Source organism: Leptopilina boulardi, unplaced genomic scaffold (assembly GCF_019393585.1).
Source record: "Leptopilina boulardi isolate dan_hultmark-lab unplaced genomic scaffold, ZJU_Lbou_2.1 LbouV2_249, whole genome shotgun sequence".
In the NCBI taxonomy this organism is placed as follows: Eukaryota; Metazoa; Arthropoda; class Insecta; order Hymenoptera; family Figitidae; genus Leptopilina; species Leptopilina boulardi.
This window is the reverse complement of record NW_026137806.1, coordinates 462,968-475,340: the sequence shown is the minus strand read 5'-3', so window position 1 is coordinate 475,340 and position 12,373 is coordinate 462,968. Positions and strand designations below refer to the sequence as shown.

The following is a 12,373-nucleotide window of genomic DNA, read 5'->3' as shown; positions in this document are numbered from 1 at the left end:
TATTCATCTGCTACTGACAAACAATAAACAAGTTTAACAATTGATTTGAAAGAAAAAAGAAAGAGACAATGAAATATTTTTAATTAAACGCCTGGAAATTCAAATTTTCATCAATTGAATGAAACTTATAAAATATTCCAAACGGCATTTATTATTAAAGAGTTTATTAAACTCACAACTGTCCCAATTTCGTTACTTACTACTTTTTTGAGTTTAATATATATATATTTTCACTTGAATAATAGACTGACAGTTTAATCAATATTTGTTTTTTTTTAATATTCCACTTTGTGAATTTTGATAAAGGCATTATAATTATCTGGATTATTTAAATAAAATAATCGATAATGAACGAGGGTCTAAAATTCTTGAATAAAAAAATTTTAAAATAAAGAAAAATTTAAAAAAAAATGAAAAACAATTATTGGTATATTTTTTAAAAAAATATATTCAATTTTAATATCAAATTTAGAATATTATTTCGAGTATAATTTCGAGGTAGCATCAAAGCAGAAGGTTCCTCATTAAAATTAATGAATGAAGAGAGAGAGAGAGAGAGAGAGAGAGAGAGAAAGATGACGTTTTCCTAAGTCGCAATCAGGATATGCATCGCAAAACAGAGTCTCGCGTGTAAAGATGCAAACGGATGTAAATCTTGGAATTCACATTCACATTTATTCAGATCAATCGTGAGCTTGAAACAACTATTCAAGAATAATTCTATTGGCTGTGCGAGAAAGAAAAAGAAGTAGAGAAAAAAAAAATTAGTCTCTCTGAATGAAATGTTAATAGAGATGAAAAAAAAAGTATAGAGAGAAATTTAAATTTCTCCCCCCCCCCCCCCAAAAAAAAAAAGAAGAAAATTGATTTCCTCTATTGAACAGAAAAAAAAAGAAATTATGCAATCCTTTTTCTGCAAATACCGCACAGAGAAGTCGAAATTTAGTTTTCAAGGAATTAATTATATTTAAAGCTCTCTAAATAAACATATAATTTTCTGTATTTAATTACCGTGAAACTAAATATATAATTCAAGAGATCGAAAAATAAAGAAAACAAAAATTGTCTGAGGTGAATTTTTATTTAAAAAAAAAAAAAATAGAGAACATAATTAATAATTTTCATTTTGAATTTTGACATCTTAGAAAAAAAATTAAATTTTTTTTTTCAAATCCTATTTTTAACTTCACGTATGTCAAATTGTCTTTTTTAATGTCCACAGGGGAACATCTGGCAGCAACTTATGTCTTTCCATTTCATTCTGGAATTAGTCACAACGATTCCTTTTACTGTTACAGTGAGTAAATTTAATTTTAATTTTTAAATATACATATACACAACACATTTAAAATTGAAATAAAAATTTTCATATGAGAGAAAATGATAATTTTGTTTTTAAAATATCTAAATTATAATTGTCTTTGGCCGTTAATAATAATTTATCAATTACAAAAAATTTTTCCTTTATTATATAATATCCATGAAACTTTATATTAACTTTTAATAATTCTCTGCTCGAAATAAACTTTATTTGAACTTTTCAAGATGCGTGAATTTTTATTCTCCTTATTTATCTCGCCCTTTGAAAACTGACTTTGATAATCAAACAATCTTCTTAGAAAAAAAAAAAAAATGAGAAAAAAAAAGTTTTCCTATATTTGCAATCCTACCAAGTTTTGAAGTTAAAACAATCTTCAGCGAAAGGAATCCTTCTATTATTCAACAAAATGTGTCGGTAAAAACTTTGAAAAAAAAAGTGAAACAACATTTTCAATATCGCAAAAAAGCTGAGTTTAAAGCTTTTTTTTTTAAAAAAAAAAATTCATTACAAAACAATAAATTAAGTTTAGATTATAATTTATGGATTATTAATGAGATTTTGTTTTATTAAAATAATTTTTATATTCAGCTCGGTTTTAATGTATATACTTTGAATAAAACAAAAGGACGGCATTAATATTCTTTAATGTTTATTCTCAGCACTGATATGTATATACGGTTTATTCAAAATAAAGCCATTTATTTCATTGAAGGAAAGCAAAACGATATAACGCATTAAATATATACACTGAGTGTATTATCCAAAGTAATTTAATTAGCTTAACCTCATTAGTTTGTCAACGCAGCTTCGTAATATGCACGCATAGTCGTAAATCCTGTAAAACTTGATGGCTTTGTTGCGTCGCATAATAATTTAACCAGATAGCTATTAATGTCAATTCAACAGTGCAACTGACAAAGAAAAATAAAAAAATAGCAAGTGTAAAATATCAAAGCATCCTGGAAAAATTGTTTAAAAAAAATTTCAATTTGTTTCAAAATTTGCCATATTTTTTTAAATATTTTTCATTAATACTTAAAGGTAAAATTAAAGAAATATAAAGAAACTAAATGGAGAAAAAAAATAATGAAAAAACTAAACAAAAAAACTAAATATAAAAAAACTAAACAAAAAACTAAATAAAAAACTAAATAAAAAGTCAAATAAGAAAACTAAACAAAAAACTAAATAAAAAAGTAAATATAAAAAAACTAAATAAAAAGTAAAATAAGAAAACTAAACAAAAAAATTAATAAAAAAAATAAATAAAGAAAAACTAAAAAGAAAAAAATAAATAAAAAATATTAATAATAACTAAATAAAAAAAGTAAATTAAAATTATTTAAAATTACACAGTTTTTCTGAGGATACACTGAAAAAAAATTTATTTGATTCAAATACCAATGTATTTGGTTAATATCAAATAAATATTTACTTGAATCAAATATATAATATTTGAATCAAATATTTCAGTATTTGAAGCAAATACAATTTATTTGATTCAAATAAGAAATATTTGATTCAAGTAAATATTTATTTGATAATAACCAAATATATCGGTATTTGAATCAAATAAATTTTTTTTTTTCAGTCTCAATTTGAGAGCCTCAGAAAACTGTGTATAATTGATTTTTAACTGTTTATATAAAAAATTAAAAAAAATTGTACCAGAGAAATGATTTATTTGAACCAAATAAAATATATTTGAGTTAAATAAACGTATATTTGTCTCAGAGCCTACTAACTTATTTATTTGGCGTAAATAAAAGTTTTATTTGTCAGAAATAAATTTTTCTTTGCCTCAAATAAATTTTTTATTTCAATGAAATGAAATATATTTGCAACAAATAAATGAGTTAGTAGGCTCGGAGACAAATATACCATTTCTCTGAGTGTATATATAAATATTTTTGGTTTCTTAAATTGTTGCCGCTCATTGTATAAGTAAAATGCAACAAAAATTTCTCTATAAATATTTTTGAACAAGGATGGCGCACATTTTTTTGTATAAAAGGAAACATTTGGAAAAATTTGAAATGCCACCATGTAAATATATACATATATAGTAGAATTGAAATATTTACTATTTTGTCCTTTGATGCTCAAATTCAGGCACAATGAGCAAACTTCAATTGGAATAAATTTACGTGGAATGTTTACCCCGTCAATATCTGAATGGATTACAAATATATTAGACATATACATCGTTTACCATAATATATTCCAGAAAAATTTTCACAACTTTTAACAAAAAAAATATATATATATATATATATATATATATATGTGTGTGTTTTTCAATTATTAATTTTATTCTTTATTTATTTTCACTTCTTTTATTATTAAAAAATTTTTTTTTTCAATTTTTACCGTTTATATATTACATTAATAATATGTAATTATTATTATTCAAAATTATAAATAATAATTTATTTTATTAATGATTTATATAAGTGTGTTAACTAAAGAATATATATAAAAACCTTGTCATAGTTCTTGTCCTCAACAAGGTTGAAGTTTATTGTAATTTATTTTTAACTTTTTCGAGTGCAATCTTCAGAAATTAAGTGTTAAATATTTTATATTTTTAACATATATATATATATAGTTGAAATAGTTATAAATAGTATCTATAACCTAGAGATTGAAATAAATAAGCTCTTCAAGGTGAATGCTCGACTTTGCATTGTTCTTAACTTTTCTTGTCTTTTATATATATATATATATATATATATATATGAACTTATATATATGAACTTTCGAGTTTATTCATAGTAACTTACAGTCTATTTGAGGCAAAAAAAAGAAAATATAACTCATTGTTATCCATTCTGATTTTAACGCTTTAGATTTAGAAAATTCCGAAAATATATATGCACACAAAAATTTTATTCTTTTTCTATCTAATGAAAATCTTTATATAGAAACAATAACACATATTGTTATAACCACACAGAAAATTAAAAGGCATTAAAATCAGCTGCAACGCTTCTTATTTTAATCCAATTTTGTTTATTTTAATCCATTTTGGTATTAAAATAAGAAAAATTGTATTAAAATAATAAGCGTTGCAGCTTATTTTAATACCAAAATGGATTAAAATAAGCAAAATTGGATTAAAATAAGAAGCGTTGCAGCTTATTTTAATGCCTTTTAATTTTCTGTGATAATATGAAATAATTTTTAATTTTTTTGTTATATATTTTAAAAATTGAAAAAAAAAAAATTTCATTTTTAGTTACTGTATCCACCAATGAGAAATCTCTTTATACCAGTTTTTCTGAATTGTTGGCTGGCGAAACATTCATTGGAAAATATGTTCGTAAGTACAATTAAAAATTAATTTTTATTGTATGGAAAATTCTTTCTTTCAATAACTTTAAATAAACATAAAATTAATATTTTACTTCTTCCTCTTATTATTATTATATTAATACTATCATTACTTTTATTATTATTATTATAATTTGTTTATTACTATTATTATTATTTCATATTTTGTATTATTTAATGTCTGACTAAAACTAGTTTTTTTCTACTTATTATTATTTATATAAATATATGTTATTAAATAGATTTATAAGAAAATTTTTTTTTTAATGTTTTAGAACGATTTACATCGAGCAATGCAAAAATCTCAGTCAGCTCTAAGTCAACAGCTAATGATTCTTAGCGCCACGTTATTGTGCCTTGTTTTCACCAGGTATGTTCAAAATAAATAAATTTCTTTTATTTTGTTTAAAAAATAATTTTTTTTTTTTATATAAATTAGAAAATAAATTATCTTCTAATTTTAAAAAGAATATATTTTACATATATATATATATCTACATTGAATGCAAAACTCCTGCTATTAATATTATAAAATGTTTATTATTTTATCGTTGACAATATATATATATATATACATACGTGAAATAATTAAAAAGTGATATTGTATTTTTTTTCTTTCTTTTTTTTTTTTTTTTTAATTTCACAGTCAAGCAAAACTAGTTTATTGTGTGAATTTCAGAATGTGCGACACCCTGAAGTTATAGTTTGGTGCATGGTTGTTACACATTTATGTTCGTTGTTTCGACAAAAGCTCTCTCTCTCTCTCTCTCTTTGTTGGGGTCGAGTAAACGTTTAAGCACAAGCTTCAACTGCCGAATAGATTGTATATCTGCGACCCACGGCACCAGAATGCACAATATTGCATTCAACAAACTTTCAAATAAATGCCCCCAACGCTGTTTTGAAAGTTTATATTTGTCTGACCAGCAGGTGAAAGCGATCAATATCTATTTCATATGTTATTGCTAGATATTCACCATATGTGGCCGCATCCTTCAATTTCCGGATAAATTCATACCCCCCCCCCCCTTCTCCTTTAGGTTTAAGAATTATTTCATTCAAAAAAATTATTAACACAATTATATATCTTGTGTAAAAAAACTTTCTAAATCTGAATTAGTAAAAAAGTTTACTAATTTGAATTAGTAAGTCACTTTTTGCTTCTGAATTAGTAAAATTTTACTAATCATTAGTAACTTTAACTAATAATTAGTAAAATTTAACTAATTATAAAGCAAAAAGTGAGTCACTAATTTAAATTAGTAAACATTTTTACTAATTCAGATTTAGAGAGTAAGGAGCAAATTTTCAAAAATAAGAACAAAATTTTAAACATTTTAACCAAAATAATAATCATTTTTTTTTTAAAACTCACATTTTTTGATATAATTTATTATATAATTAAAATATATTTTAATAATTAAAAATTTTATATTTTAAAATATATACACAGAAAATTAAAAGGCATTAAAATAAGCTGCAACGCTTATTATTATAATCCAATTTTACTTATTTTAATACCAAAATGGATTAAAATAAGCAAAATTGAATTAAAATAAAAACCGTTGCAGCTTATTTTAATGCCTTTTAATTTTCTGTGTATATATATATATATATATATATATATATAAAACATAGACAAAATTATTTAAATATATATTTTTTATTCGTTTGGTAAAAGGAGAAAAAGGGTAATTTTGAAAATCTCATGAAGACAGGTTAAAGAGTCTTCAGAGAGATTTAAAGATTGATAAAAGTAAAAAATGAATATTTTCTTAAAAGAATCCATGAAAAATTGTTTCCTAAGAAAGATATAATTTATATAATCAGTTTATAGCGACTACCACTTTGGTTCTTGTCTCGTATATCTGTATTTTATATCACAATCTTTTTGACATCGTTTCTTTAAGTTACCTATTATACGATTTATATAAATTTCAATTTTTTTTCCCCCTTGACAATTCATTCTTCCTAGAAACAAAATTGTAATTTTTTATATATATATTTATTTCTCACAATTTTTTCTTATATTTTAAATTTCAAAATTAATAAAATGAAAATTTCCATCGAAAAATGTTTTAAATAAAAACATATTTATTTCTTTATCCAGCTAAAATAACAAAGAAGAAATACTTTTTTCAGAAAAAATATATTATACTTTTTCTAATAATTGGAAAATAATTTTTTTTTTTCGAATTACAAATACTTATTTATAAACACGATTGAAATCCAAATGCTCGTTATTTATTCTAGTTAATTATTAAAAAAAAAAAAAAAAAATCGTTCAATATGTGGACATTAATGGCAATTATATATGCTCAACTATTTTTTTTCTCCAACACAAAAAAGTAATAAACGATTTTTTATGGGTTATTGGTAAGATAATGCTTTTTTAATAATTTGTCCTTTTTTCTATTTAGGGTAAGACCAACTTTTATTACATCATTTAAATTATACCTCCTGTCTGACTAAGTGAGAGAGTTTTATCTACTGAAAATCAAAAAAATTTCATAATTTTTTATATCTAACTAAATCAAGTTTCTCTATTCAAGTAAAAAAATTTTCTATTTAAAAATCTCTACTTTTAAATTCTAATTTTCTCATGTCTGACTAAATCGTGTTTTTTCTACTTAGAGAAATATTTCAATTTTCCCTTCAAATTAAATTTTTTTCTACCTAAGTAAAAATGTCTGACTACAAAAGACTTTTCTACTTAAAAATTCTAATTTTCTCATATGTCTGACTAAATCGTGTTTTTTTCTAATTTTGTAAAATAATTTCATTTCATCTTTAAATCAAGTTTTTTTTCTACTTGGCTAAAAAATAATTTATCTCTAGTTATTTTTTTCTACTACTAAAATTCATCATCGATTTATTATTAAAATACTAAAATAAAAAAAAATAGTAGCGCAACTTTCTTTTTTTTTTTTTCATTTAGGAGAATAAAAATGTATAATTGATATTAAAATAAAAAGAGTTTCTAGAAAAATTAGAAAACATTAGAATATTAAATTCTTTTGAAAGGATGTGTCCAATTATAAAAGGTTAGCTGAGATTTGATTTGATATATTCCAAGGAGGGTTTTCTAAGGATTTCTACTATTACGGAAAGGTGAACCTTTTTTGAATTGAAAATAAAATCTGCATCTTTCCAATTGGAAGTCAGTCACCGTGAAGTGAACTCAAGGGGCTTGGTATCATCGATGTTTGTATATATATATATATATACATTTTCTCTGAATAATCCTGATTTTAAAACGTTGGATTCAGTCAGTGTAACATTCAAATATCAAGAGTCGCAACAAATTTAAAAAAAAAAAAATTTTTTTTTTTATTAATTCATACATCAAAAGGTTGACTTTTAACTCTTTTCCACTTCAATAATAAAAATACATGTTTACATTCATCATTGATTTTCGATAGCTCATTAAAAGAAAATATATAAGTTTTATGTAATAAAATAAAAAAAATTCTACTTTTGTTATATTATAATACAGAATAAAAAAAAAATTATAAATTTTTTGATGCGAAATTTAATATATAAATAAAGTGTTAATTAATTATTTATACATCAGTCAATTGTACTTGGACAGTTGAGTGTTGATTTAATGATGAATATTTACATTTGTTTTGTAAATTACTGGAATTCATTTGAACAGTAATTGTTCAGCAATGAACTATTTTGTAGAATATTAAATGAACGAATCAATCAGCAACGTTATCTATAAAGCAATTAAAATTTCCCTAATTCACAAATAAATTCAAAATTTTATTTTTCAAAAAATAAAGTAAATAATAATTTTACATTTTTCATTACAATAATAACAATAATATAATAACTGTTATTATTATTGTTATGTGTTATGAAAACAATAGTCCCACAAAATACGAGATGAAAAATTTCAAAATTCTCTTCTCCCATTTGCAATTGAGAAATAAAAAAAAAAAAAAATTCTCACTTTCTTTCATAAAAAAAATAAAACAGAAAAACTTCAGTTTGTGTTTAGAGTTTATTGATCGGTTGAAATCATAAATTATTATCTATCACTTTAACAACGCGCTCTTTGTCCTTGTAACTATAACATACTGTGAAATTAAGATTCAATTAAAAGCTCATTATTTATTTCTATTATCACTTCTTTAAATTATTCTATATAATATTTATCTTTTTCTTTTTTTGTAAAATTTTTATTTTTCTCGTTTTTTTTTTTTAAATTTTTTACATTCATCATTTCATTCAACAATTTTTATTAATAATACAATTTATTTATTTTTAGCATATTATATTATTTTACATAGTAATAATACTAATAATGAATAAAAAATAATTTCTTTTATTTTTAAATTCAGAAAATTATTTTTTTTTTGTCATAATTATTATTGATTTATTTCTAACGTAGCATTTTTAAGAGATAAAACAGTGTTTAAATAATAAATAATGATATATAAATATATAGACATCTCGATTCGTATTTGAAGTATTTTTATATACTCATTTAACAAGTTATAAGCTTGAATATCTCATTTATAGGTAATCGTGCCACTATATATATATATATATATATATTTTACGATTATTTTTCACGATAATCGTAAATCGTTTTTCTTCTTGCTATAACTTACAACTTTTTACTATTGAAATTTTAACAATTTTAAATATTATATTTTTATTTAATTATTTATTTTTATAAATATTACAATTGAGTCGAAAAAAAAATTACTTTTAAAACTCGAATGAAATTTAAATATCAAATTTTTCCATTTCGAATTAAATACGCAGAATGCATAATGTATATATGCAAGCAGAGATGCATATAAACTTTACAAAAAATGTTTGACGAGATTTGATATTAAACCTTTGATGCAATTTTCAAAATTTTTTTTACAAAATTCAAACATTTATTATGTGACATCATTAAAAATATTATTCAACATTTTTGATAAAAAAGAAAAATTGAATTAAATTATTAAAAAAAAATTATATTTTTCATATTACAGATAAATAAATGAAAGTATATTTATTCAAAGAAAATAAAAATTAAATAAAAAACAAAACTAGTAAAAAAAAACATTTCAATAAATAAAATTAAAGTGAGAAAAAAATAATCGAATTTCGCTCTAGACATTTTATAAATATTTAAATAACGACAATTTACAGACGAACGAAACAAAAAAGAAAAATAAAATATATATATTATTCTCTCGCATGAATTTAACAAAAATTCTCTTATATAATCTTTTTTTTGGTTTGCTAAAGAATTTTCTATTTTAACTTCCGTACTAGAGAGATAAAATTTTTTTTTAACATTATTAAACTAAAAAAGCTCTTAAACTGATGAAATTTAAAATAATAACGAAATAATTTTTTTTTATAAAAGTTGAATCAATGTTCTTTCATAAAAAAAAAAAATTTCTCTCTCTCTTTCACTTATTAATAGGTCAGTTTAATTTTAATTCATCCATAGGGGTCTTTTTCTTATTTCTCTCGTTTCCAATTAGGAAGTAAAATTTTAAAATGTTAGACACGTTTGAAGTATTCCCGTCTGTACTTTATTTTAAACGCGACATATTCTCTTGAGAAATTCTAATACTGTTACCAGTTCTCTTATATTTTAAAGTATATAATTTTTTTGTTAACATTTTTTTTTTTTCTCAAGAAAAAGTAGTAAAAAATTTTGCATTTCAAAAATAATTTGATTAATAAATTTTTTAAAAAACTATTTTTTCTTCTATTTTTAAAAAAATATAAATTTAATATTTATAAAGTAGAAAAAAAAGGAATTGTTTATTAATTCTAATAACTGTCATTATTGATCATCTATAGTTTGTTTGAAATCAATTAAATAACTACGCATTCGTTGAAGTTTAAACGCAATTATTATACAGTCGTAACTTAATAATTGAACATCTATACACGCTCTGAATTAATTATAACTTGCACTATTGAAAGAAATTGATTAATATAAATAAATCAACTTTTTACTAAATTTAGAGCAAAATTTTTTCATTTTTAAAAAAAAGGAATAAAATTCTAAAAATTGTTTAAAAAAAAAAAAAATTAATTGCAATGGAAAAATGCAAAAAAAAAAATAAATTTTTGAGTATAATAAAAAAAAAGAAATCTGACCCCCCCGAGTATTTCCGGAAAAGAAAAATAAAGCAATAAGCATCTTTATTGTTAAAAATGGTCACGCATATAATGGTCAATGGTCGCGCTGTGAAGTGAAAGGGGTAGAATTTCGCTGTAAAAAGTAATCTCGTGCAAAGAAAGGAAAACTCAACCCCACGTTTATGAAGCTTATGCCGCAAAACAACGCTGTTAACGAAGGTCCTGACGTAAAAACATCCTAGACACATACAACCAAACATATAGAAAAGTATAACGACCTGAGAGTCTCACGTAAATCCAGAATTAACGCCTTTACACCTTAACCCATTCGCACATTTTCCACTATTTTTTTTTTCTTTTTTGCCCACAGAAAAATAAATGAAAACCCATTTTTTTTTTTTGAAACAAATGATAAATATATATTTGTCATTTATAATTAACAGATATGAATAGAATTAATTATCCCCTGGTAATAATCGATAATTGACCTTTCAACTTTTTCCCCTTCATTATTTATTTATGGAACAGAAAAAAAAAATTTGTTTCTCTAAAAAAATTGGTCCCTTTATTTTTTTTTTTTTTTATTTACAATATTTATATTTATTAATTTTTTGTTTATTTTCCTTTTTTACATGTAGTTACTTTTTTTATTTATTTATAAAAATATAAATTACATGTTTTTTCAATAGTTAAGATTAAATTTTACTTAATCTTGTGTTTGACTAAACTAGATTTCTCTATAAATATTTAGGCAAAAAAAAAAAAAAATCAATTGTTTATTAATAATTTAATTTATAAATAATTTTTATATATAATTTTTTTTTTCACTAGATTAAAATGATTTATATATTCGAAAAAGAGAAAATTATATTTAAGTAGATAAAACCCAGTTTAGTCAGACATGAGATAAGTAAACTTCAATCGTAAGTAGAGAAAATCTTATTATAGTCAGACAGGAGATAAAAATTAAATCCAATTTCAATTAGACAAAACCTAATTTAATCGATCGTTATAAAAGCAGTGTAATTTTTATTTAAGTGAAAAAATTCCGATTTAATCAAACATAAGGAAAATGTATAATTTTTAAAGTTAAAATTTAAATTAGAGAATTTTTATTTTACAGTTATAGAAAAAACTGGTTTTAATCAGACAATAAATACAAATAATACAAAATATGACATAATAATAATAAAAAAAATAGTTATTTTATTATTATTATTATTATTATTATTATTATCATATTAATAATAATAATAATAATAATAAAAGATTTTGTCATTGATACAATAAATAAAAACAATTTGAAAAAAAAATCGAATTTCTTGTGTAATAGACGACATAAAAAAAAATATAAAATCTAATATATATTGGATATTTTTTCTGAAATTTCGAGAGAATAAAAATTGATAAGAATTTTAAATCCCTCAACGTCAACGTTGTCTCACGAGCGTAAACTTTGTCACGTACAATTTCACTCAGGCCGGCCACCTATGCAAATCCAACATTTACTAGTCGTTTTAATTAATGCTGCCTTGTTATAGTCTACTGGGCGCTTTCCTCTCACTTTTAGAATAAGTAAATATACACGGAAAATGTGCAAAGACAAAAAAA

At 22.0% G+C, this 12,373-nt stretch overlaps 1 protein-coding gene across 15 annotated transcripts in view; it reads left to right on the top strand.

The window, feature by feature from the left end:
• LOC127280707 (potassium channel subfamily T member 2) overlaps nt 1-12,373 on the top strand; it is a 143,095-nt gene that overhangs the window by 100,427 nt on the left and 30,295 nt on the right. For all 15 annotated transcript variants that reach the window (XM_051303905.1, XM_051303912.1, XM_051303906.1 and 12 more), the window contains 3 exons: nt 1,223-1,297; nt 4,560-4,643; nt 4,930-5,024. In XM_051303905.1, the coding sequence (XP_051159862.1) occupies nt 1,223-1,297; nt 4,560-4,643; nt 4,930-5,024 (254 nt within the window). The remainder of the gene's footprint in view (nt 1-1,222; nt 1,298-4,559; nt 4,644-4,929; nt 5,025-12,373) is intronic.